The following is a 26,262-nucleotide window of genomic DNA, read 5'->3' as shown; positions in this document are numbered from 1 at the left end:
AGATTGTACAAGCAGTGAGTTTGCGCTTGATTGGAACCTGGTAAGACCATTGTGACCGGGGGGCAGAGTGGCACATACTTCATGCGTGTTTGCCTCTCTGTTTCCCGGGCCACACACACTCACACACATATACACACACATAAAGAGGGGATTTAGGATTTAGGGAGAGGCTCCTGGCTGGTTAAACTGTGATCCCCGCTCCTGTTAGTCTCACATGGATGCTTGTGATGCACACACATTTTTCACACGCTTTGTCCTGACAGCAGATGCTGGAAGATTTAAGCGTCGGTTGTGCTTTCATTGTAACATCAAGTGAGAATCATACATTGACTCTCTAGAAGACTTGATTCTGATTGGTCGGTTTAATTTTAAAATACAGCAATGCACCCCACTTGACCGTCCATTTCTAGTGTAACAAATAATTTTATCACCATTATTTGATTACCATTGAACCACATTTACACAAAATTGGATTAAATCTCAAAAAAACTTTATTTCACATACTATTTTTAAAAAGACAGAAGGCAGTATATAGAGTATACTGTAAGCTAGTGTACTAGTACTCCTTTCCAAATACAGCCTATGAATGGCTGAGGATGGGTGATACTGTGCCCTCTGCTGGCTGGATTTAGACAGTACAAATATGCAAATCTAAAATCTTTTGCTCCAGCCCATGTCTACAAGTGTAACAAAAACAGTCATATCAGATCACGAAAGGAATACAAACTTTAAAGATAACCAAAACAAAACATTATAATGTGATACAAATATTTGTAACATGATTCCAAGCGAGATGTAAATATTAGGCTATATATCCAGTACCTTTAGATATACAAAACAAACTGCTATCTGAGAAAGCAAAAGATTGTTTGCACATGCAAGCTGTTAAATATATAGTTCAGTGTATAAACTAGATGACAGGGAAGGGTAAAATGTTCAGATACACAATCATGTGCACTATTGTTCAAAATTTGGGGGCTGGGAAGATTTTATGTTTTTGAAAAAGTCTTTTATTCGAAGCAAGGTTGCATTTATTATATTATCAAAAACACAGTAAAAATGGAAAATGTTTAAAGAATTTAAAACAACTGATTTCTATTTAAAATCATTTTAAAATGTAATTTATTTCTGTGATGCAAAGCTGAGTTTTCAGTATCATTACACCAGTCTTCAATGTCACCTGATCCTTTAGAAATCATTCTATATAATTATGTAAAAGTCTTTACAGTCACTTTTGACAAATTGAATGCATTGAGTATATATTTTTTAAAAATTAAAATACATATTGACCCCAAACTTTTGAACACTAGTATTTATATAAATATTTGTCAAAATATATAAAAATATAGCTGCAAGAAGCAATTAAGGGTCCAAGCACTACATAATAAATTGGGTAATTGAAACCATTTTAAGATGATTTTAGTCAAAATGGCTGAAAAATCATAAATATAACCACTAGTAATATGATTTAATGATCACTTTTGATGTGGTGTGTTCTGTGTGAAATGACAATGGCACACACAAAGTTTGATGTCAATATGTCAAAGCTTTGCAGAGATACAGCCTCAAATATACAAAAGCAATTTTGTCTATTGACAAGAAATGCTCAACTTTTTGTCAGCACAGTCAGATGATGATCTGATTCAATTTTGGTAAAAATCTAGGAGGTTTTTAACAGTAGAAAAAGTAGGTTTTCAACATCAGTCAAAATGGTGGACAGGAAGTTTTGCTGACTATGTTTTTGGCATAACCCAAAGAATATATTGAGACCAATTACAATAGGCTAATATACTTAAAAGTTATTGGTGTTTTAAAAAATGTCATTATTAATGGTTAATAAATGGTTAATCACTTTTAATCAATAGGTGGCTTTGTTACTAAATTAATGTGGCATGGTCAGTGTGAGGTGACAAAGGCACACACAAAGTTTGCTGTCAATATCCCAAAGTATTGATTTCAGCAAATTTGTTGATGCGTTAAACGATAACCGTTTTGTATATCAATGCAAAAACTTTTTGTCGGCATGGTCTAAGAAGATGAGTCAAATTTGGTGAAAATTGGACCAACACTCTAGGAGGAGTTCGAAAAAGTTGGCTGATATGGGAAAATTGGGTATGGTTTAAGTCGGCATGCTGTACAAAATGAGACCTGTTTTGTGATTTCATTTTGTTTTGTGAAACCATTTAGAATTTATAAGCAAAAATAGCCATTTTAGGTGGTGCTGCACCGAAACTGTGCAGGCAGCCTCAGGTCATGGTTATTATAAAACAACAAGTTTGGTCTCGTTATGCTGAAACGTTGCAGAGATATAGCCTCACATCCATTTTTACATGCTTTTCATTGAATTCGTTTGCACGTTATTCAAGAACGGTTTGACCAATCAACTTGAATTTTATAACTTTTTGCCAGCATGGTCTAAAGATGATCTGAGCCAATTATGGTGAAAATCAGACAAACCGTCTAAGTCGAGTTCGAAACTGTGCTTTTTCAAACTATTAAAAAATAGTGAAAAAACTTGACTTTGCGATTTTTAAATTTGTCCATTTTGTGTCTATTTGATTCGGCATGAGCCAAGAATTTAAGAGGAAAAAAATGTCTTTCTAGACCTTATGGTTCAAAAGTTATTAGCATAAACATAAGTAAAACTTTTGACAAGTGGTGGCGCTACAGAGTAAATTTGCTATGGTTAATGTTGAGACTGTCCTTTATCTGTGTGCCAAATTTCACAACCTTCGGTGCTTGGCCCCTATTTATTTTAAGAAGCTGGTGATTGTCAGTGATAAACAGGTGATATAATATTTTCATGCACACAATCAACATGCATCTGACTGAGATATGGTAACATTGCAAAGGTAAAATGTATGTTTCAAATCTTCTAAAATGATTTTAAAAACCTGAAATGTCCCATAGAAAAAATCAACAGTGTTTGACACGATCAAGTTCATTATTTGCACCTGCTAGCCGCTAGACGACAGCACCAGGTCTGGTTCTTTGCCGTTCTCCGAGTTGCTGCTGCGTCCACAACCGGCCGACATTTGAGACAAGTGAGCAGCTCGGAGTGTGGCTGGAGAAGGCGGCGTGTCTGCGAGGCCTGGTTTCTTGGGTGGGATTGGAGGTGGGTTCCCTCTGTCAACCCTGGGAATAGTTGGAGACCTGATAGTGGGAGACAGCATCCCAGAGTGGGCCAAAGCACGGTAATCTGTGCCGAAAGGAGAACTGTTGGGAGATGTTGGTTTGCTGGGACTTTGTGGAGTGCTGAAGCGATTCAGGGCTTGTGTGGCGGTGCAGCGGGCCGCTTGTTTAGAAGTAACGCTGTCTGGGTGTGAGGGTGAGAGGTCACATGGACCATTCGGAGGGGAAGAGTTGGACTGGGAATCTAGATCAAAGGTGCCTTGGAACTTGTGACGGGCTGCATGGAAGCGCTGGTTGATCCCAGCCTGGTACGCAGCTTGTACACTGGGCATGTCAGATGATTGATTGGTGTTTGTAGGGCTGTGAGCTTGATCGGTTGTAGAGCTTCCATTGGTTAACATGCCTTGCTTTTCAACATTCTTATCTTCCTCCACAGGAATGTGGTGTCCGTTCATGTTTGATTTCTCCTCTGAATAGTTCATCTCGCTCCTCAGCTTCTCTAGTTCTCCTTGTAGCGCTCTACAACGCGCTTCCTCTTTTCGTAATCTCAGCCCGAGCTGCTCCCGTTCTGTGTCGAACTCGGCCAGCAGCTCTTCTCGCCTCGCCTCCATTTGCATGGCACGCTTCTTTTCCTCTTCGAGCTCCACCCTTAGAGCCTGATTGGTCGCTCGCTCGCGATCGAGACGATGGCTGAGTTCGTTGGCACGCTGGGACTCCTCATGGGCACGTGTGCCAGAGCGTTTGCATTCACGGCTTAATGCTGTCATGAGCTGTTTATGCTGGACGCGCTGGTCTTCTAACTGATTGTGCAGTCGTTTGTTGTCCCTCTCCATTCGGGATGTCTTTGCCTTCTCGAACTCCAACTAAAAATGTATAGAATATAATCAAATTAGTTAGAAATACACTGGTAGATTTATAGATTTACAGAAGAAAATTACATAAGACATTTTTTTTTTAAGAATGTTTAAAAAAAATCTCTAAAAGTGCGTTCACACCAGACGTGACTTGCGCGAATAAATTGGACACTTGAACATTTGAAGTTTACTTGCTTCATTCGCGCGTGAAATTCGCGTCATTTGCGTGTGAAATTTACTTCACAACAGATGCGAATTCGCATCATGGGAGGGGCGTCTGCCACTCGTCAGTGGGAAAGTAGTTGTAAAATAGGTGAATGAGCTCAAATTGCCAGCTTTAGCTTGCTTGTAGGCTCAATATGTATATACATGTAGGTCAAATTGAGTAAAGAGCGTTTTTTTTAAAACTTACCAGATTGTCCGACCTCTTCACTCACTTTCTTCCAAGCAAGATCCTTTTTATTCCTGTTTCTATAAAAGTACAAAGATGTATCGTACAGCTCCGAGTAACCACAGACAGCAACGGTGATTTTGTCCTCCATTGTTGTTTCGGATTTCTGCCTCCGTCACTACTAGAGCAAGCTCCTGATTGGTTAACGTGGAGCAAATTTTCGCCAAAGTTCAGAATTTTGAACTCGCGCGAATGGCGCGGCAAACGCTTGAAACGCTCAATGTGCGCCGCTTCATTCGTGCCGCCTCATTCGCGCCGCAGGATGGCAATTCGTGTCTTTGCATTGACTTAACATGTAAATCACTCGTGCTTGCCGCTTCATTCGCGTCCGGTGTGAACGCACCATTACGGTCACCATAGCTGCATTTATTTGATATAATGTACAGTAAAACTAAAATATTGTAAAATGTTTTTTTTAAGATTTAAAAAATGCTGATATGAAACATTTCTTATTATGATTGTTGAATTTTTTTTTAATTCTTTGATACATTCTTTGATGAATATTTAAATGAAAGTTATTTGAACGTTCAAACAAATAGCATTCATTTGAAATAGAAACCGTTTGTAATATTATTGAATATATTTTAAAATGTAATTGTTTTCCTGTGATTTCAAAGCGGAATTTTTAGCATCATTACGCCAGTCTTCAGTGTCACATGCTCCTTCAGAATTCATTCTAATATGCTGATTTGCTGCTCAAAAAACAAAACAACAAAAACAAAAAAACATTCATTATATTTGTTGAAAACAGCTGAGTTTGAAAAAAAAAAAAAAAAAAAAAAACATTATACTGACTCCAAGTTTTTGAATAGTATAGTGTATAATGTTACAAAAGCTTTTTTATTTCAGATAAATTCTGATCTTTGGATCTTTCTATTTATCAAATAATCCTGAACAAAAATGTACTCAACTGCTTTAAATATTGATAATAATAATAAATATTTCTTAAACAGCAAATCGGGATCATCTGACACTGAAGACTGGAGTAATGATGCTGAAAATTCTGCTTTGATCACAGGAATAAATTACATTTTAAAATATATTCAAATCGAAAGCAGTTATTTTCAATAGTAAAAATATTTTTATATATCTGCTGTATTTTGGATCAAATAAATGCAGGCTTGGTGTGCAGAACATTGTGGCCTGTTACACTGTAATACCTCAAATTAAGATAATATGAAATAAAGATGATATAATTTAAACGAATATTTTTAGTTCTTCGTACCTGCTGCAGGAGGCGCTCTCTCTCCTTCTCCAGAATGTACGTGACATCATCTCCTTCTGCAGTATCCTCAGCATGCTTCCTCTTCTCCTCCTCCAGATCAGCAATGACCTGAAAGCACCACAGAGGGGCGACAGAACCAGATCAAGATTATCTTATAAACCAATCCAATCTCTCCTTGACCTGCTAAACTGTGGTAAATCCAATTTAAATGATATGATGCTCACATCAGCATCAATGTCAGCGGCTTTTGCTGTTATGCAGTATAAACTCACCCTCCTGTGTCTGTTCTCAGCAGCTGCCAGCTGTTTCAGCATCTTCTCCTGCATCCGTCTGCAGTGTCCGACCACCAGCTTCAGCACCGCTAAAGGATCAGAGCGAGCCGTGGCCCCACAGACCCCCTCTCGTCTCTGGGAAGAACTTCCTCCATCTCCCTTGGTCTGGCCAGAGCTCTGGAGGACCTCACCGTCCCTCTGCAAGGCCAGGAACGGGTCGCTCAGGTTGTATTTGCCATATCGCTCCAACATGTAGGAATCTCTACACTGGGACTGTAGCGAAAGAAAGACAGATAGGGATTTATTGGCTTATTTTAGATTTCTGCACACTCTTTTGATATGAAACAGCAACCTGAGATCTGAGATCTTGGAAGTTTGTGGCTCATCTATTTCAAAACAACTTGTAAAACAGCCTCTGCTTTTCACTTTTTCACACAGACACTCAGTACATACTTGCTTTCTAAACAGGAAATGAGATGATACAGAGCGTATGACCCTGCCAAAAGCAACATAAACCATTCTCTTAGGCTCTGTGTTTGTATATATGTGTGTGTGTGTGTGTGTGTGTGTGTGTGTGTGTGTGTGTGCCTTCAGATCCTGGTGTTTGTTGTTTTAAGTAAGAGGTCAAGCAAGGGGTCCATATAGGGATGAAACAATCGCTTCAGTCTAGGTAGGGTCAATGCGGTGAACGGGACACCAGAAAAAGTTCCAGCTGTGGTAATTTAATACCTCCTGAAATGACTCTGAACTAAAAGAGCTCATTTGACCCAGAAAAAAAACCCCACAAGGATAAGGAACGGAACGGAACTGTGGAACAGTGAAGAGAGAGTCACTGATAGCTAGAGAGGGTCTTATATTACACTGTTCAAATAGTATTGAGCATACTGGGTAGATACTAGAAAATTTCTAGTTCACTAAAAAATGAAAATTTTGTCATTAATTATCCACTCTCATGTCATTTTAAACCTGTAAGACTTTTGTTCATCTTCAGAAAACACATTAAGATATTTTTGATGAAATCTGAGAGCTTTCTGACCCTGCATAGACAGCAACACAACTCACACGTTCAAGGCCCAGAAAGGTAGTAAGGACATCATTAAAATAGTGCATGTGACATCCGTGGTTCAACTGTAATGTTATAAAGCTAAAAAAATACTTTTTGTGAACAAAGAAAACAAAAAAACCTTTTTTCAACAGTTGAACCACTGATGTCACATGGGCTATTTTATCAATGTCGTTACTACCTTTCTAGGCCTTGAATGTGTCAGTTGCGTTGCCGTCTATGCAGGGTCAGAAAGCTCTCAGATTTCATCAAAAATGTCTTAATTTGTGTTCAGAAGATAAACTAAGGTCTTAGAATTTTCATTTTTGGGTGAACTATCCCTGTAGCTTACAAATATATAGGTATGTTTGGTTGTAACAAAAAGAGTTTTGAGCTTGAATGGTGGATGAAATGCTACACCTCGTATAGGGAAGTTTGGAAAGACATGGCTGAAAGCTGTAAGACTGGGAGCTGCTGAAAAATGACTATATGTCTACAGGGAAAAGAGGAATGAAAATTAATGTCAGGAGGAGGGTAAAGACACACAGATGTATATAAGTCTAAACACATACTCAGGGTCCAAAATTAACGTTTTGCCACACCTGCCAATGGAGAATGAAAATTTATTGACCATAAATAATCATTACCAGTTGTAAAAAAGAGAGTATATACCATCAACAGTTGAAGTCAAAAGTTTACATGCACCTTGCAGAATCTGAAAAATGTTAATTTTACCAAAATAAGAGGGATCATATACATATATACAATAAAAATGACTCTGTTCAAAAGTTTACATACACTCGATTCTTAATACTGTGTTGTTACCTGAATGATCCACAGCTGTGTTGTTTTTGTTCAGTGATAGCTGTACATGAGTCCCTTGTTTGTCCTTAACAGTTAAACTGCCTGCTGTTCTTCAGAAAAAAATCCTTCAGGTCCCACAAATTATTTGGTTTTTCAGCATTTTTGTGTATTTGAACCCTTTCCAACCATGACTGTATGATTTTGAGATTCATCTTTTTACAATGAGGACAACTGAGCAACTATTACAGAAGGTTCAAAATCACTGATGCTTCAGAAGGAAAAACAATGAATTAAGAGCCGGGGGGGGGTGAAAGCTTTTTGAAATTGAAGATCAGGGTAAATGTAACTTATTTTGTCTTTTGGGGAACATGTAAGTATCTTTTGTAGCTTCTGAAGGGCAATACTAAATGAAAAAAAAAAAAAAAAAAAAAAAAAGACATTTAGGCAAAATAAGAAAAACATACACATCTTCATTCTGTTTAAAAGTTTTCACCCCCTGGCTCTTAATGCAGCGTTTTTCCTTCTGGGGCATCAGTGAGCATTTGAACCTTCTGTAAAAATTGCATGAGTCCCTCAGTTGTCCTCAGTGTGAAAAGATGGGTCTTAAAAATCATACAGTCATTGTTGGAAAGGGTTCAAAGACACAAATGCTGATAAAACCAAAGAATTTGTGGACCTGAAGGACTTTACTGAAGCACAGCAGGCAGTTTAACTAATGAACAACTATCACTAAACAAAAACACAAATTCAAAAAACTCATTCAGGTAACAACACAGTATTAAGAATCAAGTGTATGTAATCTTTTTAACAGGGTAATTTTTATAAATTAAACCGTTATTTTCTCTTGTGGACTATAATTCATATATTTCATGTGAAATATGGTATTAAGGTCAGTACTAAATAAATAATAACATGCATTTTGTTTGATTACTCTTATTTGGGTAAAATAATTAACATTTGTATGTAAACTTTTGACTTCAACTGTATTCATACCATTTTGAAATTTAAAAGTCAAAGAGACATGGATAGAATAGATGGCTAGAAGCTAAACTAACACAGTGATGTCTTATACACTGGTTTTCCATCGCATTGTTAAATCACTCGGCTCATCTGCTCTTTAGAGTGACGGATTCAAGTCGTAACATGCATGTCCATCTGGTGAGTGTTTGTGAGAGTGTTTGTGTGTTTAATGGTCTATTCAAGTTCAGCAACATAAAACCTTGTCATTTGAGGCAGAGCTAAGATTCTGCTTCTACAGGAACTTAGGACTATCAGAAACTCACACACTAACCATGATAAATGTGGTACATGAGTGTAAGTCAGTACACTTTGACTCTTTGTGAACCTCTGTGGCACTGATGCTGGAAGAGATAAATGTGCCACAACAAATGAGTGTTTTACAGTCTCTGAAGCAGAAGGGGTGAGATGGAAAAAGAGTAAAAGCTGTGTTTTTGTCTAGAGGAGGCCTGCTAGAGGTGCTTAACAAGAATCTGAGGATGATGGTGGGTGACATTACCACAAATACTTTGAAGGGTTAGTTCACCGAAAATGAAAATTAGTCCAATATTTACTCACCTTCCAGGCATCCTAGATGTATATGACTTCTTTCAGATGAATCCAATCTAAGTTATATAAAAAATTAACCTGGCATTTCCAAGCTTTAGAATGGCATGGGCAGGTGTTTCTCTTCATTAGTCCAAAACAAGTCCAATAAAGTGCATCCATCCATGCATTTTTGTTAGAGACATATCCATGCTTCTGTGTACGACCAGTTGGCACAAGCTAGATTAAAGTGATTATTATGTTTTAAATATGGATATTTGTCTTACCAAAATGCATCGATTGGCTGCAAGAGGCCTTTATTCACCCCCCAGAGCTGTGTGAGGCACTTTTTATTATAGATGGATGCACTTTATTGGACTTGTTTTGGACTGATGAAGAGAAACACCCACCCATGCAATTCTAAAGCTTGGAAATGCCAGGATAATTTTTAAATATAACTCCAACTGGATTAGTCTGAAATAAGGAAGTCATATGCACCTAGGATGCCTGGAGGGTGCATAAATAGTAGGCTAATTTTCATTTTTGGGTGAACTAACCCTTTAATTAAAGCTTGGAGTTTTAAAAACACTGCCAAAAAGGCACACAGCAGCTTTAAAGATGAATGCAATTTGTTGCATGTCTTGGGATTTGTGGGATTTTAAAGTTGTCACTAAGGTATCCAGTAACAAACTGGAAATAAATAAGCGTTCAACTGGGCAAATTCCTTGTTCTGGGAAACATCCTGAGAATTATTTGGAAAACACTGGTAAACATCAAGAGGAAAAAACTCTAAAGTAAGGGAGGCGTTTCTGAAGTAGACATCTTTAAGATAGGCATCTAGGAGCTGTTACATAATAAGTAAACTCTTTTTATATTATATAACTGCTTTGATTTATATTTATAGGAAAGTTGGAAAAGTAGGGGAAGGAAAGGTCAAAAAGGGTTACAACATAATAGGTCGGACTCAACACTGCATCCTCAATAAATATGACTTTTATTTTAATTGAAACTAAACACACATGCACATATAAAGTTTTTTAGGTACTTTCAGTCAAGATTTTAAGGTGAGACACCGCAGGTGAATAGGGCAAAAAAAAGTACTAATAGTTATCACCTTACTTACCCAGTTGATTGATTGCATCGATAATTACAAACATTTTTTGTATTACAAGTTTTCGAAAATGTTAGGTTTAAATATGCAAATGAGGCATTATTTAATGAAATATGTGCTAATTTGCATACATTTCTAGTACAAAAATCTAAAACTGGATTAAGTCAGTTTCAAAATTCTTGTTTACTTTTTTTAACATATTAGAATCAAATGTTTTTACAGAGGGAATTTTGATTCCGTCACGCCATAAAAAACTTAGAACAGACAGGAAACACTATATTTTTTTTTACCATTTTTTGGGGAATAAATTGTTTTATAAAATCAAGCGAATTATTTATGAACAAATCCCTCTGTAAAAACATGTAAAGTTTGGTGTGTGTAAGTGCTACTGAAGTGGAGATCTATGGCTCAGTGTAGAAGCAAAAACTCATTTAGAGAAAATGGCCTTTAAAATATGCATTGTAATTGAAATCTCTTGACACAAATAGATAAAGTGCTATAAAAGAAACACTTAACAGTGTTTTTTGGATGTTTTCTTTCCACTAGTCTAAAAAAAAAACATGTAAAAAAAATAAATAAATAAAAAGCCCAAAATCTCAAACTTGCTAAGTGCATGAAAAAAACAGCGTTTTTGCCTGCTGTTTTTCTCTCTAAGGCCATTATTGTGGCTTTATTATAAACATTCAGCCTTGTTATATATATAATACTCAGTGTTGGGCAGTAGCGTCGCTACAAGTAGTGACGCTACTAGCTTAACTACATTTCTCAGTAGCGTGGTGGTAGCGTCGCAGTTTTCTGAATCAAATAGCTTTTCAGTAGCTAAGCTATTATTTTGATCAAGTAACGCGGTAGCGTCAACAAAAGCTACAAGCTATATATTGTTCTATACTTTAAGCTCAAATCGGAAATATAACTGCTACGGATCACTGATCCTGGGTCAGTAAGCGACGCCACCGCCACTAAACCTCGTGACGCCATTGGCTCATTAAACTGTCAGTCAAACCTCATTATTCCTCCCGCCTCTCTCTTGAATGAAGTGCAGCGCGCAGTTTGAAGCATCTCAGCGTGTTTGCAGACTTGAGGTAAATAAAGAAGTGTTGATTGAAAGTACATGTTTTCTGTATTTATAACACAGCACTGTATTTATAAAGGGTAATGTTTTTTTTTTTGCATTCGAGGAGATGAGAAAAGTGTGTCTTAGTCTAACACTTGTTGTCGAGACTTTTTTGTCGATATTTTAGCTAAATGTCAGAAAAAAACTGAGCGCCCACATAGCAACAGAAAACTGTATAATCTGCAATGCAAAACGTAGTATTAGAACTAGTGATGGGCGCCTTGATTTTAGTCTTTGAAGCAGGCTAGTGCTCTGGGAAGATCTCAAACTCAGAAGTACCAGATGGGGAGTGGGTGTCAAATTCGTGGCGAAAGGCAAAATGTTTCGGTTCGTTAGTAAAAACAAACAAACATAAAACGACCAGGTTCCATAGCAAAATAAGAATGAAACCGTGTTCTAGTCTAAACGAATTATAATAATCTTTGCTAATATTCTTAATACTTCAAACTGCTTTGGACTTTGCAGTAGTGAATTATGCCTTTACTATGACCAACATGACAGAATATGATATTCAGCTGTTTGATCGCGCTGGTGTCTTACGCGCACACATTTGAAAAATAAAACAGTCACCCAAAAGTTACATTAGTCAATTTAAATAGTGTGTATTACATGCAGTTCAGCGTGACCACCGGTCCCGTGGCACATTTTTGCTCATCATGATATTTTCCATCGACGTGCATGAAGTACAAAGCTTACCCAATGCATAATAATTTTGCTTCAAATACATTGCAGATATGGAAACATTTGTATTTGTGGCAAGAGAGGTAGTCTACATAAGCCCAACTTCTTTCAGTTTCACATTTAATTTGGTTTGGATTGTTTAGGCAAATTTATTTATTTATTTATTTCATCATTGTTCTGTTCTGAATAAGATTAAAGTTAAAGGATTTGTTGTGGAGTGAGGGAAATAATGTCATAACATTACGCTGTAGGCCTGTTTATTTCAGAATATAATAAAATGTGACTTATAGGCCTAGCCGCTGTGACCTGTCGGTTTAATTTTTCCTCTCAAAGACTTACAATTTACGTTAATGTGTTTTACCTTCTGCAAACGAAAATAGCCGCTTGACTCGTTATATATTCTTACTGTCAGTTAACAAATTTACAATAGAATTTAGCTTTGCTTCCCAGATAGTAACAGGGTCTGGGCCAAATCTGGCTTACATTCCACACTTGTCTTTTATTCACAGTCTTGACTGCAAAAGTTTGTGATTTGTTTTTATTTTTGTATTTGTTATGTACTATAGATTCTGACAATTAAAAAAAACAGGCTCCTGTATTCATGAAATCAATCACTATCTTTGTTCAAACACGGCAGTAAATTAAAGTGCTGTTTTTGTGCGGTCTGTCATATTTTAGTAGCTATATACAACAAATCTACAGCGCTTCCATTAGGCTATTTTTTACGAAGCTGTCAACACTGTAAACTCTGACGACATGCAATCAGTTGACGAACACCCATTCATATATAGTTATTCAATAATATGTATACAATTATTTTATTTACAAATTTTGTGTTTTCCCTGTTTTATTCGTGTAATATTGTGAAACTGGTGCCATTGCTTTTTTTGTTTTTATTTTTTTCAAGAAAGAATTCAACCCCCCAAAATATAAGATAAATCCAGGCGTGTACATGATACAGATTTTTTTTTGCCAAATTGGTTTGGAAGAGTGGTTAAATAAACAATTAAACTGAACGTGTATGACTGACAATTTAATTGATCACTGAGAGAGCACTGACTTGGTATGATGTTGGTTCAATAGAAAAATGAAATTTTAAAAAATAGCTTAGATGTAGTGAACTACTTTTGCCATGATGCTGTAGCTTAGCTTGCTACATTACCCAAGGCTGTAGCTTTAGTGTAGTTAAGCTTCATTTAATGAAGAGTAACTGTTAGCTTAGCTCACTACATTTTCCAAGTAGCTTGCCCATCACTGATAATACTACATTTCTAAATTATATTTGTATTGCAAAAGTAATTATGTAATGATTTAATGATGTAATATATGTTTTTTACTAATTAATATTCTTTCATTTTCCATTACAAATATGACACAAAATGTACACTAAAACAAACATTTCTAAATTATATTTGTATTGCAAAAGTAATTATGTAATGATTTAATGATGTAATATTATATGTTTTTTACTAATTAATATTCTTCCATTTTCCATTACAAATATGGCACAAAATGTAAACTGAAATAAAGTATGTGTTATATTCAAGCTAATTACTTGACAGTTAAAGCTCCAAATAGCCCAAATAAACAACAGCTGTATACTGTATGCAAATCTTTTGCTTATCAAGTTAATGGATGTCTGCTTTCCATTCTATATTTACGATGCTTTCAATTGTGTGTGTGTGTGTGTGTGTGTGTGTGTGTGTGTGTGTGTGTGTGTGTGTGTGTGTGTGTGTGTGTGTGTGTGTGTGTGTGTGTGTGTATGTGTTTAGGCTAATAGCTCGAGCAATTATGGGGGCCTTGGGAAGATTAACCTTACTAATGACTTAAGATAAGTCAGCCAGTCTGGTGCCTTCAAACAATCTCTATGTGTGTGTGTTAGTCTATCTGATAGATAAAGACAGCATAAAGAGTATCTTCACTAAAATTAGAGAGACCATGGGATAAAGATAAACCACACACTGACAATAGAGAGATACTGTTAGTATCTACACTCTCAAACTCATCCATACTAACCCCTTAAATGACAATAAAACATGAAGCTATTTTTGATAAAAACATTTACTTGTTTAACTATGAGCTGAACACCTGGAAGGCATTCTTTCCGGAACTCAAAGTCTATTTACTTGTTAGTCATGAAATGTTTTCAAGTTGTCCGGCAAAAGTCAACAGCTGCTACAGGGCAGAAATAAGCATGGGAACGATTATTTGAGCAAAATACTATTTAGTTCCTCTCTTTTTTTCAGAGAAAGCACCACAAGTAAATAATGAATAGTGTTTGTATGTACGATTAGCACGGCTAATGAAGTTATAGAGAGATTAGAAGCTGTTTTGATGTGACTTCTGGCCTTTTTTTTCTTTTGACCAAATGCGTAAGGGAAATTTGTCTTGTGTGTATTTGTGTGAGAGAGTCAAAGCAGAAGAGTCATGCCTTAATGACCTCATTCAGAGAAGGCAATGAGTGACACAGATTGTAATCCCAGCATGCCAGAACATCGCCCCTAAAAACCACAGAGATTTTAGAAGAAATATGCAGTTGGGTTAAATATACGCTACCTAAAGTCACCTAAAAGTGACTCTGAAGTATGGTTAATACCCCAAAATCTACTCCACATAGCCTCAGTCCGATGCTTTTGAGAACAGGAATGCAGCAGATAATATCTGTGCAGCCTTCCATAGAGCTTTACCACAAAAAACATGATCTGAGAGCACAGATGCTGAGTTTTATGACCATGCTAACATGATCAGATGATCCAAAGGCACTACAATAAAGTTTAAAGCTGACACTAGTCAAAAGGAAATGTGCGTAATAATGTTTGACATGTTTGTGTGTGGCTCTGCAGAGAACAAACAACATTCAAAGTGCATTTCGGAAAATAAAACTAGGCTTGATCTGGGGCCCAAGAGTGCTGGTGTTTGTACTGATGCAGATGACATGGTCAAAAGGGGAAGTTGTCTAGCTCACTGTCTGGTTGATTCTGAGTCATTTCCACATTGCCAAATAAGCATATTAGCTTTATCCATAGAATTAACTACTGTGGTATATATAAATTGAAAGAAAACTCACAAAACTAGTCCAGTCTACATTTAAACCTTAAAAAAACCCCAAAACAAATACATAGATATATATATATATATTTAAGAACATGTTTTTAGTTTAATACACTGCTGTTCAAAAGTTTGGGATCAGCACTTTTTTTTAAAATGTTTTTTAATGATCAAAAATACAGAAAAAACTGTAATGTTTTGAAATATTATTGCAATTTCTAATATGTGACCCTGGACCACAAAACCAGTCATAAGGTTAAATTTAACAAAACTGAGATATATACATCATATGAAAGCTCAATAAATAAGCTTTCTATTGATGTATGCTTTGTTAGGACAGGACGATATTTGGCCGAGATACATCTATTTGAAATTCTGGAATCTGAGGGTGCAAAAAAATCAAAATACTGAGAAAATCACCTTTAAAGTTCTCCAAATTAAGTTCTTAATGCATATTACTAATCAAAAATTACATTTTGATATATTTATAGTAGGAATTTTACAAAAAATCTTCATGGAACATGATCTTTACTTAATTTCCTAATGATTTTTGGCATAAAAGAAAAATCAATAATTTTGACCCATACAATGTATTTTTGGCTATTGCTACAAATATAACCCAGCGACTTAAGACTGGTTTTGTGGTCCAGGGTCACATTTTGGTTTTCTATTTTAATATACTTTAAAATATTTTTTTTTTTCTGTGAGGGAGCGCTGAATTTTTATCAGCCATTACTTCAGTCTTCAGCGTCACATGATGCTTCAGAAATCATTTTAATAAGTCTTTACTATCACTTTTTATCCATTTAACACATCCTTACTGAATACACGTATTGATTTCTTAAAAAAAAAAATTACTGAACCCAACCTTTTGAATAGTAGTGTATATTGTAACACAAATTTTCTTTTTTGAATAAACACTGTTCTTTTCAACCTTTTATTTCTCAAAGAAATCCTGAAAAATGTATCACATGTCCCAAAAATATTAACACAACTGTTTCCAACATTGATAATAAATCAATATATTATAATGATTTCTGATGGATCATGTGGCGCTGAAGACTGAAGTAATGATGCTAAAAATTCAGCTTTGCTTCACAGGAATAAATTATATTTTAAATTATATTAAAATAGAAAACTTTTTTTTTTAATTGCAATCATATTTCACAATTTTACTGTTTTTTTTTCTGTATTTTTAATCAAACAAATAATCAACATTCATAAATGTTAGGATTGTAATTTTACTGTTTTTCTGTAAAATAAAATAAAAAAGTAAGACAAAAATAATGATACAATCATTACAATAGCTTTATTAATACATTTATTATAACATTCTCCTTTGCTCAGCAAGGCTGCATTTATTTGTACATTAAAACAAAGACTATAGAATACCAAAGACATGTCACTCGTGTAGTTTTGAATGGGGAAAAATGCAACGGTCATCATGGCCGCGAAGCCCCGCCTTCTTAGTGAAAGAGCCAATCGTTGATGAGTAAAGTCAGCGCGTCACTGCAGCTGCAGTTAGAAGTCCCGGTTGCTATAGAAACAGTCGGCGCTCTAAGACGTGCGTTCAGTACTGCGCATGCGCACTGGCTCATCTAGCCGGAAAAATAAGCGTTTTTTAACGCTATTCAAGCACAAGGAACTATATTTATGAGGCAGTTCTTGTTGGATTTCTTTGGAGATTTCAAATATGAAATTTAATCGTAAGTTTGGCGAAGTTTTGGAGAATTTGATGTTTCCCCATTCAAAGAGATAGGAGCTGCACTTGGATGCCCGAGAGGTGTTTCAAAGATGGCCGCCGAGTGACATGACTTGTCTTAAAAGGACTTTGATTAAAAACACATGCCTGATTCAAGAAGGGGCTCTTAAAAATGGCCAAAGAATATTATTTTACTAATTTATTAATTTTAAGTTAAATTGTGCTTTGCTGGTAAGCTGTCTACTAGAATATTAAAACTGTTCAGTGTTAAGTAAATATTTTTAAATAGTTGTTTTGTAATTGATTTTTTTTCTTTAAAAAAGCAAGACAAAACTGTAAAAAGCACATTTTGGCTATTTAATTTATGCAATGGTAAAAAAAAAATTGGCAAAATACATGGGGGGAAAAACACGAAAAAACGTATGCTGTAATCAGCCTTTGGCCCAATGTTTAATATTATTCAGCTTCAGCCAAGAATTTTCATTTCGGTGCATCCCTGTTTTAAACAAATGTGTCTATTTTGCATTTATACAATTTAAATGTATACAATTTTAAATTTACTATACACGGCACGCACATTTTAAAAAATATAAAATTTTATAAATATATGTAAAATATACATATATAAAACAGTAATTTATTTATAAATGTATTAAATGTACATACTTATTGTGACTGAAATATGATTTAGAGGACTAAAATAAAAAATTCCTAACAGGATTTTTTTGAAACTGCACCAATATAACGGTGCTGAATGATTGCTATATATTCACATTGTACTTTAAAAATTAAAAAAAATATAGCAGATTTGATTAATTATCCTGAGTTAATTCGACCTGCTGGTTCTGAGGCTGTGTTTGGAAGCCTTGTGTCCAACAGGAGTGTGGGACGAGGCCCAGCAGCAGCGCTGGAATGCAGTAGGAGACTCAGAAAAAATAAATAAATAAAAATAAAGCAGAAAAGAGTTTAATGAAAAAGCTAGGTAAATGAGATCCAGTCTGCTCTAATTAAACCCTGATGAAAATAATGTGAGAATGCAGTTGAACTGGGAACATAGAAACTAACAAAACACAGGAAGTACAACAAACCAAGTTTTAACAGCGGGTATGATCAAACATCAATCATTTAGGCATTTATTTAAGTGTAGGGTCTTGGCAACTATTCCAAAAACGTGTGACCAAGAAGACTGCATAACCAACAGCATCATTTCTAGTGTAAGGACAAGTTTCACAAAGGCTAAACATATTTTTCTAAATGCATAGCCTTTAGATCTCTTAAATAAACTTTGTTTTGGCATAGATGAACTGTGCACTGAGGTTTCTTGGTGTTTAATATACTAGTTTTTAATGTGCTAGCGTGCACAATTGAGCTAAGAGCCAGACAGACATCTGGCTTTCATTGAGTGATACAGCTATAATGTCTCTCATGGGTATCTAGTCTGCTGTGCGAAGAGTTAAACGTATTTGACAGAGAACTACTGACTGTCAATAGACAATTACTGAAGCATACTATTATTGATTATCATTAACTATTACTATTATTTCACAAGCAAAACCTCTCCAGTAAAACCACCATAAGAAATGCATTTTTAATTCATTCTATTAATATTAGAATAACTAGAATGAACAAAATTAGTTAATATTTTAAATAGGGTATGTGTGTATGTATTCTGTCTAACTTCAGAAAAAAATGAAACTAAATATAACAATAATAATTGATTGCTGATTAGTTTTCATCGGCTAATGTGACTTTATCAAGCTCAACTATCTAGGTCATTATACAATTTATTCAAGACAGTCTGGGCTTGTTTTTATATTTGGATGATGGGCCCTCTCCAAGGAATACCAAGAAATACACACCACAAGATCATAAGAGCTGCCAATCACAGAGTGAGTTGCCTTCCTAATGGTGTAAATTGATGTATGACTTGGTCGCAGCTGTGCGGATAAACATGCAGCAACGGCAAAGTATGCAGCCAAACATCTAAACATCTTAAATGGATAAATAAGTCCAGATGCTTTTGAATAAATTGTACATGACACAGGAATGGTTTCTTTTTTTGTTATTTTGTGATGTTCACTACTGTCCCACCATGCACATTTTTTTTCTGTGCATCATACAAAACTTGGGAAGATATGTAGTGCACTTTTATATTTCATATATAGTGTGCTGTAAGAAGATTTTCCAAAAATTGCACAGAAAAAATAACAGCATATGGGTTTAGAATAACGTGGCTGCGTAAATAATGACAGAACCATCATTTTTTGTTGAACTGTCCCTTTAAGAACTAAGAGTTGCACGTTTTCTTCATACTCCCAAAGACTGCTGCTTACAAAGAGACTATAAAAACATTCTTGCCCACTGACAGGCCTGGACTAACCTTGAGTGCCTGTATGACAAAGTCTCTGGCCTCCAGCTCTCCCTCAAGAACACTGAAGAGCAGCAGCACATCTCTTTTACTCAGAGCCTCCACATTCAGCCTTGACTCCTGAAAAGACAACAAAGCAGAGGCAATGAGTGGGCGACAAAATGCTAAATAAAAGTCAGAGATTCTAATAACTGTTTTCAGCATTAGGACAAAGTCTATACTAAATTGTTTGGAAAACATGCCGTCAGGCAATCTTCACGTCTACAAATCTTCTCCCTTCCTTTCCATCTGCAGACCAAATGACTGCAGTCTACAGTCGTCTCCATCTGCTTGTCTTGATTATACAGTGTGCTGCTTATTCGGTGCACGGTATTTTGAAATAAACAATGCAAACCCACAGTAAACAGATGAACTATATAATTTTTCTTTAGGTTTCCTATATGGATGCAGCATGGATGTTTTCAGTTACCAGTGCCATGAAACATTAATACCACTTGCAGGCATATTTGTACATATTGTTACACACACACACACACACACACACACACACACACACACACACACACACACACACACACACACACACACACACACACACACACACACACATATACTTCTGTTCAAATGTTTGGGGTCAGTAGGATTTTTAAAAGTTTTTAGAAGCATTTATTTCATTAAAATAAAGTAAAAACTAATATTGTAAAATATAATTAAGTTAAAATAACTTTTATATCTATTTTTATTTTACAATTAGCTGAATTTTCAGCATCATTACTCCAGGCTTCAGTGTCATATTTCTCACAATTCTGAGTTTATATCATGCAATTCTGAATTTAACTCACAATTGCAAGTTTATATCATGCGATTCGGAGAAAAAAAGTCAGAATTGCAAGTTTATATAGCGCAATTCTGACTTTAACTCACAATTTCAAGTTTATATAATGTGATTTGGAGGAAAAAAGTCAGAACTGCGAGTTTATATCGCGCAATTCTAAGAAAAAAGTCAGAATTGCAAGTTTATATAGCGCAATTCTGACTTAAACTGGTTTATGTCATGCAATTATGAAAAAAAAGTCTGAATTACGAGCTTATATTGCGCAATTCTGATTTTAACTTTCAGTTGCATGTTTATATCATTTGATTCTGAAAAAAGTCAGAATTGCAAGTTTATATAGCGCAATTCTGACTGTACCTCACAATTTCAAGTTTATATCGTGATTTGGAGGAAAAAAGTCAGAACTGTGAGTTTATATCGTGCAATTCTAAGAAAAAAGTCAGAATTGCGAGTTTATATTGCGCAATTCTGACTTTAACCTGTGTATGTCATGCAATTATAAAAAAAAGTCTAACTTTACCTCACAATTTCAAGTTTATATTGTGATTTGGAGGAAAAAAGTCCGAATTGCGAGTTTACATAGTGCAATTCAGACTTTAACTCGCAATTGCAAGTTTATATCATGCGATTCAAAGGGAAAAAGTCAGAATTGCAAGTTAATATAGTGCAATTCTGAGAAAAAAGTCAGAATTGCGAGTTTATATTGTACAATTCTGATTTTAACTTGCAGTTGCATGTTTAAATCATGCGATTCAGAAAAAAAGTCACAATTGCGAGTTTATATCACACAGTTCTGTCTTTAACTTGCAGTTGCATGTTTATATCATGTGATTCTGAAAAAAAAGTAAGAATATCGAGTTTATGTTATTGCGCAATTCTGACTTTACCTCACAATGTAAAGTTTAGATTATGCGATTTGGAGAGAAAAAGTCAAAATTGCAAGTTGATATAGCGCATTTCTGACTTTAACGTGCAGTTGCATATATCATGTGATTCTGAATAGAAAAAGTCAGAATTGCAAGTTTATTTTGCACAATTCTGACTTTACCTCAATTTAAATTAATCAATTAATTTAAAGTTTATATCATGCGATTTGGAGGGGAAAAGTCAGAACTGCGAGTTTAATATCGCGCAATTTTGACTTTAATTTGAAGTTGCATGTTTATATCGTGATTTTTTTTAAAAGTCAGAATTGTGAGTTTATATTGCGCAATTCTGGCTTTCCTCACAATTTAAAGTTTATATCATGCGATTTAGAGGGAAAAAGTCAGAACTGCGAGTTTATATTGCGAAATTCTAAGAAAATGTCAGAATTGCGAGTTTATATAGTGCAGTTCTGATTTCAACTCACAATTGCAGGTTTATATCATGCGATTCTGGAAAAAAGTCAGAATTGCAAGTTTATATTGCGCAATTCTGACTTTAACCTGTGTATGTCATGCAATTATGAAAAAAAGTCTAACTTTACCTCACAATTTCAAGTTTATATTGTGATTTGAAGGAAAAAAGTCTGAATTGCAAGTTCACATAGTGCAATTCAGACTTTAACTCGCAATTGCAAGTTTATATCATGCGATTCAAAGGGAAAAAGTCAGAATTGCAAGTTAATATAGTGCAATTCTGAGAAAAAAGTCAGAATTGCGAGTTTATATTGTACAATTCTGATTTTAACTTGCAGTTACATGTTTAAATTATGCGATTCAGAAAAAAAGTCACAACTGCGAGTTTATATCACACAGTTCTGACTTTAACTTGCAATTGCAAGTTTATGTCATGCAATTATGAGGAAAAAAGTCAGAATTGTGAGTTTATATAGCGCATTTCTGACTTTAACTTGCAGTTGCATGTTTATATCATGTGATTCCGAAAAAAAAAGTAAGAATTGCAAGTTTATTTTGCACAATTCTGACTTTACCTCAATTTAAATTAATCAGTCAGAACTGCGAGTTTATATTGCGAAATTCTGAGAAAATGTCAGAATTGCGAGTTTATATAGTGCAGTTCTGATTTCAACTTACAATTGCAGGTTTATATCATGCGATTCTGGAAAAAAGTCAGAATTGCAAGTTTATATTGCGCAATTCTGAGAAAAAAGTCAGAATTGCGAATTTATATTGCCCAGTTCTGACTTTAACTTGCAGCTGCATGTTTATATTGTGCGATTCTGAAAAAAAAGTCAGAATGACGAGTTTATATAGTGCAATTCTCAATTGCAAGTTTATATCATGCGATTCCGTGCAGTTCTGACTTTAACTTGCAATTGCATGTTTATTTCATGTGATTTTGAGAAAAAAAGTTTTCATTTCTCAGTATTGTGAGTTTATATCTCACAATTTTGTTTACATCCCAATTCTGATTAAAAAAAAAAGTCAGAATTGCGATATGTAAACTCATAATTGCGAAAAAAAAAATTGTGTGAAAAAGAATTGTGAGATAAAAAGTTCCAATTACCTTTTTTTAATATTTTGTATTCAGTGGCAGAAACAGGCTTTCATTATAAACAGACTTGCTTTGATAGTTGAAAAATTATTAAAAGCCATGATTAAATGGCTTTTTGCTCTATTCTTTTTATAAGTGCACTACATCGACAGACAGGCCCATCACAATGCTTGGTCTCTTCATCTTTGAGGGGATTGTTAACAGCCATTCACGGTCATTAAAAGCAATTTATTTTAAGCCCGTCCTCCCAGAGCAATTGAAGGGTTAACAGGCTTGTCCGAGAACATAATGGCTATAGATCACAGCTGTGATCTCAGAAAAACTCCCATTCCCATGTTGTGCTTCTTTCTGTGCAGTTCACAGGAAAAGAAAAAAGCAGGTCATTTTTTCCATTTTACTCTTCTGAGTCAAAGCATCTGTCACACATCAAAGCTCAAGCAGCATTCCACCACATTTCTATTGATATATAGACAGCTAGAGAAAGAAACTTGTTGGAAGACTGACTGAAATTCCTTCCCGAGCTCTCGCTTCTAAATACTCAGTAATAACCTTAAAAGTATCGAATTTCACTTTCCCATATAGCTGTGTGGAGCATAAATGCTTTGACCCTGCGCTGCAAGCTTCAACTGAAATAATCTTATGAAACCCAATCCAGGATTCTTCGTTCTGACCCCACTTTGCTTCTAATGGTGCTTCATGTCGAGATTTGTGTGGTTAGCCAAAGTTTCCACATCATGAAGTGACGAAGGAGTCTCAGAGTGTTACATAATATGCCAGAGACGGAAGACGTCCAGCTACTGTGCTTCAGCTCAAATCTGGAAGCTCGACTTCCACGTCAGAGCTGCCATAAATCGCATTACTGTACTTTGCAGTGCATGAATTCAAATTCCTTTTCATCTCTGTTGTGCAACCTTTAGTCAAATAGCCGTCACGTTTCTTTTGATGCATTGTGCACCGATGGGAACTGTGTACTAGATCTGAGGCCACTGAGTATGCAAGAAAGCTTTCATGGTTTGTGGTTTACCCATTCAAACAGTGCTAATTTGAAGCGTGTTCCTAAGCGAAGCCATACTTTATAGGCGTGCTAATTTCACAACTTCACTTTGCCTTTTATAAAACCCAAAGAAAATTATATCATGCATCAGTAAGTTTAGGGTTAGGGTTACCTAATAGTGGGAAAAACACAAAAGACACACTTGTTTTTTTTTGTTTTGTTTTTAGCCAGTACTAAAACTTGTGATCTAGAATGAAACATTATAGGGCTATGGTGATAAAAAGAGTCAAAACATCCTTAGAGATAATAATACATCTGCAAAACCTTTCTTTCAAGTGCACTTGAGGATTATCCGAGCGTTCCTCATGGTTGACTAATTTGGCATTTCCTTTTTAATGGTGCCCATGCCTTTCTGAATTAAAGGGTGCTACACTATTCAACATTGGCCCAAATGCTTCTTAAATTACCCGGCATTTCTCCCTGGAGCTAGACTGAAGCAGTCAGTGTTTGAGTCCAGGCTCACCCGACATGTCGGAGGGTAATTAATTTAATCCTCAAGCTGCTTGTGAGCTACAAAACAGATGGCCCAATGTCAACTGCCTGTTGATGTGATCAGCTGTACAGACTGCATAAAGTGTCATATTTTTTACTTTTTTAACCATTTAAGTGGTTAAAAATTATATTCTCATACTTTTTTATTATTGTACATACTCTACCAGTCAAAAGGTTTTGAACAGTATGTGACCAAGCCTGCATTTATTTGATCCAAAATACAGCAAAAGCAGTAATGTTGTGAAATATTTTTACTATTTAAAATAACTGCTTTCTATTTGAATATATTTTAAAATGTCATTTAATCCTGTGATCAAAGCTACATTTTCAGAATTACTCCAGTCTTCAGTGTCACAAAATCCTTCAGAAATCATTCTAATATGTTGATCTGCTGTCAAGAAACATTTTTATTATTATCAATATTTAAAACAGTTGAGTACATTATACACTAGCATTCAAAAGCTTGGAGTCATTTTTTTGGTAAAGAAATTATAGAAATGAATACTTTCAAAAGTGATGATAAAGACATTTATAATGTAACAAACATTTCTATTTCAGATAAATGCTGTTTTTCTGGACTTTCTAATCATCAAAGGAACCTGAAAAATTCTACTTAGCTGTTTTCAACATAATAAAAATAATAAATGGTTTTTGAGCAGCAAATCAGAATATTAGAATGATTGCTGAAGGATCATGTGACACTGAAGACTGGAGTAATGATGCTAAAAATTCAGCTTTGAAATCTCAGGAATAAATTACATTTTAATACATATTCAAATAGAAAACTGTTATTTTAAATAGTAAAAATATTTCAGATTTTTTACTGTTCTTGCTGTACTTTAGATCAGAAAAACATTTAAAAATTTAAAATCTTTAAGTTTTGACTGGTAGTGTATTTCCAAATCCTAACCCTTTTTGAAAAGGTGCAAAATTCTAATTCTGAGACTATATTCAATATACAGTTACATATAGTTATGTAATTTAATCATAATATGAATAATATGTAATCAAAAGTCGGAGCTTACGTTAAAATTATTTTAAAAAAAAAATATTATATCATACTAGCTAACTTTCTTTGATGCTATGCATCCAAACCTAGTGTACTGATTGTTTGGACAGCAGTTTTGGGCATCATATGTGCGTACAGCAGCATTTTTGGGCTCATCTGAGTTCATCTCAGTCGGAACGCGTAATACATGGTGCCCTAAACTTACATGATGCCTATTTAGTGCAAAAATGCTGCCTAGGTAGACAGTATACTATGTTTCGAAACACAGCCTTTTATATTTATGCAGAATTTACAAGCAAAAAACAGTTAAAATCAACAACGTTAGTGTTTACGTTAAATTTGGTGTTTTTCTTCTTTTTCATACAACCTTACACCTCATATAACAAACTCTGCTGAGGGGTTGCGTGCTAAATGATTGTTTATACGTTTTTAAAACAGTTGCTGTCAGTACTGGCGGCTATTTAAATCTGTAATTAGCATTAACTATTCAAACTATTCATAATCCTGAGGGGGAAAAAACTTTCTCTGCTTCTTGTGCTAATTTTCTTTCTTTTTCGAAATGTTAAGCGATAAGTTATAAAGAGAACATTCTCACCGTTGTGGGTGCCATGCCAGGTTTGATCAGTTTCCAATATCGCTCATCGAGCAGCACCGTTGTTGAAGCTCGGCTTCACCAAAGTTCATCTGCTGTGAAAGAACGCAGACGGACATCTTACGTAGCCAATAAGGTGGAAGTGTTTCAGCACAGTAGACCAATCACAAAACGAGATTCTAAGACAGGAGGCGGGACGTAAGAGAAAAAGTTTATAAAATGGGATTCTTTGTGCAGCGGTGAGACTAGAAATCACTATTCGGTCCTTAACTCCTAACACGACCTAATCACGATATATTTAGAGGGGTTTCTATGAAAACATAGTTTTTACAGTATCAGGGTCGAGTTTGATAGACAAACACTCTAAAACACAGCGTAAATGTTGAAAATATGTAGACTGTTTAGTTTAATTTTGACGAAATACACGTGTGACACCTAGTGGTGTTTTATTGCAATTTTAAGCACAAAATAAAGAGTATTTGTGACCCTGGAACC

The 26,262-nt window shown here is 35.2% G+C and overlaps 1 protein-coding gene across 1 annotated transcript; it reads right to left on the bottom strand.

Annotated features, from left to right (window-relative positions):
* Positions 1 to 495: 495 nt before the first annotated feature.
* cttnbp2nla (CTTNBP2 N-terminal like a) lies at positions 496 to 25,854 on the bottom strand. Its single transcript, XM_073851738.1, has 5 exons — positions 25,771 to 25,854; positions 19,359 to 19,466; positions 5,935 to 6,207; positions 5,663 to 5,770; positions 496 to 3,995 (listed from the first exon to the last, which is right to left on the bottom strand). The coding sequence occupies exons 1-5, from the start codon at positions 25,783 to 25,785 to the stop codon at positions 2,958 to 2,960; spliced, it is 1,542 nt and encodes a 513-aa protein (XP_073707839.1). The 5' UTR covers positions 25,786 to 25,854; the 3' UTR covers positions 496 to 2,957.
* Between the last annotated feature and the right edge of the window lie 408 nt (positions 25,855 to 26,262).

The sequence above is a fragment of the Garra rufa genome, chromosome 12 (assembly GCF_049309525.1).
Source record: "Garra rufa chromosome 12, GarRuf1.0, whole genome shotgun sequence".
In the NCBI taxonomy this organism is placed as follows: Eukaryota; Metazoa; Chordata; class Actinopteri; order Cypriniformes; family Cyprinidae; genus Garra; species Garra rufa.
Note: the sequence above shows the minus strand (reverse complement) of the source record. Positions and strands in the feature narration are given on the sequence as shown.

Bases quoted from the DNA above. Each gene is read 5' to 3' on its own strand.
- cttnbp2nla (XM_073851738.1), bottom strand. The intron at 5,771-5,934 runs GTGAGTTTATAC...TGGTGCTTTCAG, and splicing joins CTGAGAACAGACACAGGAGG to GTCATTGCTGATCTGGAGGA. The intron at 3,996-5,662 runs GTACGAAGAACT...ATACATTTTTAG, and splicing joins GAGAGCGCCTCCTGCAGCAG to TTGGAGTTCGAGAAGGCAAA.